At 33.9% G+C, this 813-nt stretch overlaps 1 protein-coding gene and 1 long non-coding RNA gene across 2 annotated transcripts in view; one reads left to right on the top strand and one right to left on the bottom strand.

The window, feature by feature from the left end:
• The window catches only part of LOC103394300 (uncharacterized), a 10,621-nt gene extending 10,045 nt beyond the window's left edge, over positions 1-576 (top strand). Inside the window, exon 9 of the long non-coding RNA XR_001761524.2 lies at positions 333-576. This is a non-coding gene — a long non-coding RNA (uncharacterized LOC103394300). The remainder of the gene's footprint in view (positions 1-332) is intronic.
• The window catches only part of LOC103394299 (oxysterol-binding protein-related protein 11-like), a 7,090-nt gene extending 6,332 nt beyond the window's left edge, over positions 1-758 (bottom strand). Inside the window, exon 1 of the mRNA XM_008331548.3 lies at positions 312-758. Coding sequence (XP_008329770.1) covers positions 312-604 — 293 coding nt within the window. The 5' untranslated portion in view covers positions 605-758. The remainder of the gene's footprint in view (positions 1-311) is intronic.
• Between the last annotated feature and the right edge of the window lie 55 nt (positions 759-813).

The raw sequence follows: 813 nt of genomic DNA, 5'->3' as shown, positions 1-813 counted from the left end.
ATCTTACATTATATTATATTATATTATATCATCTTACATTATATTATATTATATTATATCATCTTACATTACATTATATTATATTATATTACATTATATTTTATTATATTATATCATATTATCTTACATTATATTATATTATCTTACATTACATTATATTTTATTATATTATATTATATTACATTACATTATATTTTATTATAGGCAAATGTCTTATATATTTTCTGCAACTTTTTATATTACACGTCAATTAAATATAAAAGATAAAAACAAGTCACCTCCAGTGAAACGTTCAACAGTCGCTGACTCACCTGTGGACTTTCCCTCCATAGAATGGCTTGGTGTGGAAAGTGACGGAGGCTGAGTATCCACTCTTAATACAGCTGATGGAGACTTTTCCTCCCAGCTCCACCCAGGGCACAGTGAGGATGGAGCGAGCGTAGGCACAGGGCAGCGTGAAGACGTACTCCTCATCGTGTTCCAGGAGGTGCAGGACTCCTAAGGGGGGAGAGAGAAGGAGACATGTTATGTGGAGGGGTGAAGAAGGTGAAAATAAAAGTTCTTTTCCTGAAAAAACACATTGTTGGAATTTGTACTGGTACATTTTCGTGTTACTGCAGTTATTTCTAACATGGTTCACAAAATGGTAAGAGTATCTACAAACACGTTTTTACAGACTGTTTACTACAATACGGGATACATGGAATGGTCCTAAAACAATTAAAAGTCCCACATTTGAACCTGAGTGCAGTTAAACATTTTAAGTAGCGCTCGTGTCCGACTACGTATAAAATATTCACCTGGCAGCATGTT

Source organism: Cynoglossus semilaevis, chromosome 18, assembly GCF_000523025.1.
Source record: "Cynoglossus semilaevis isolate Cse_v1.0 chromosome 18, Cse_v1.0, whole genome shotgun sequence".
In the NCBI taxonomy this organism is placed as follows: domain Eukaryota; kingdom Metazoa; phylum Chordata; class Actinopteri; order Pleuronectiformes; family Cynoglossidae; genus Cynoglossus; species Cynoglossus semilaevis.
Note: the sequence above shows the minus strand (reverse complement) of the source record. Positions and strands in the feature narration are given on the sequence as shown.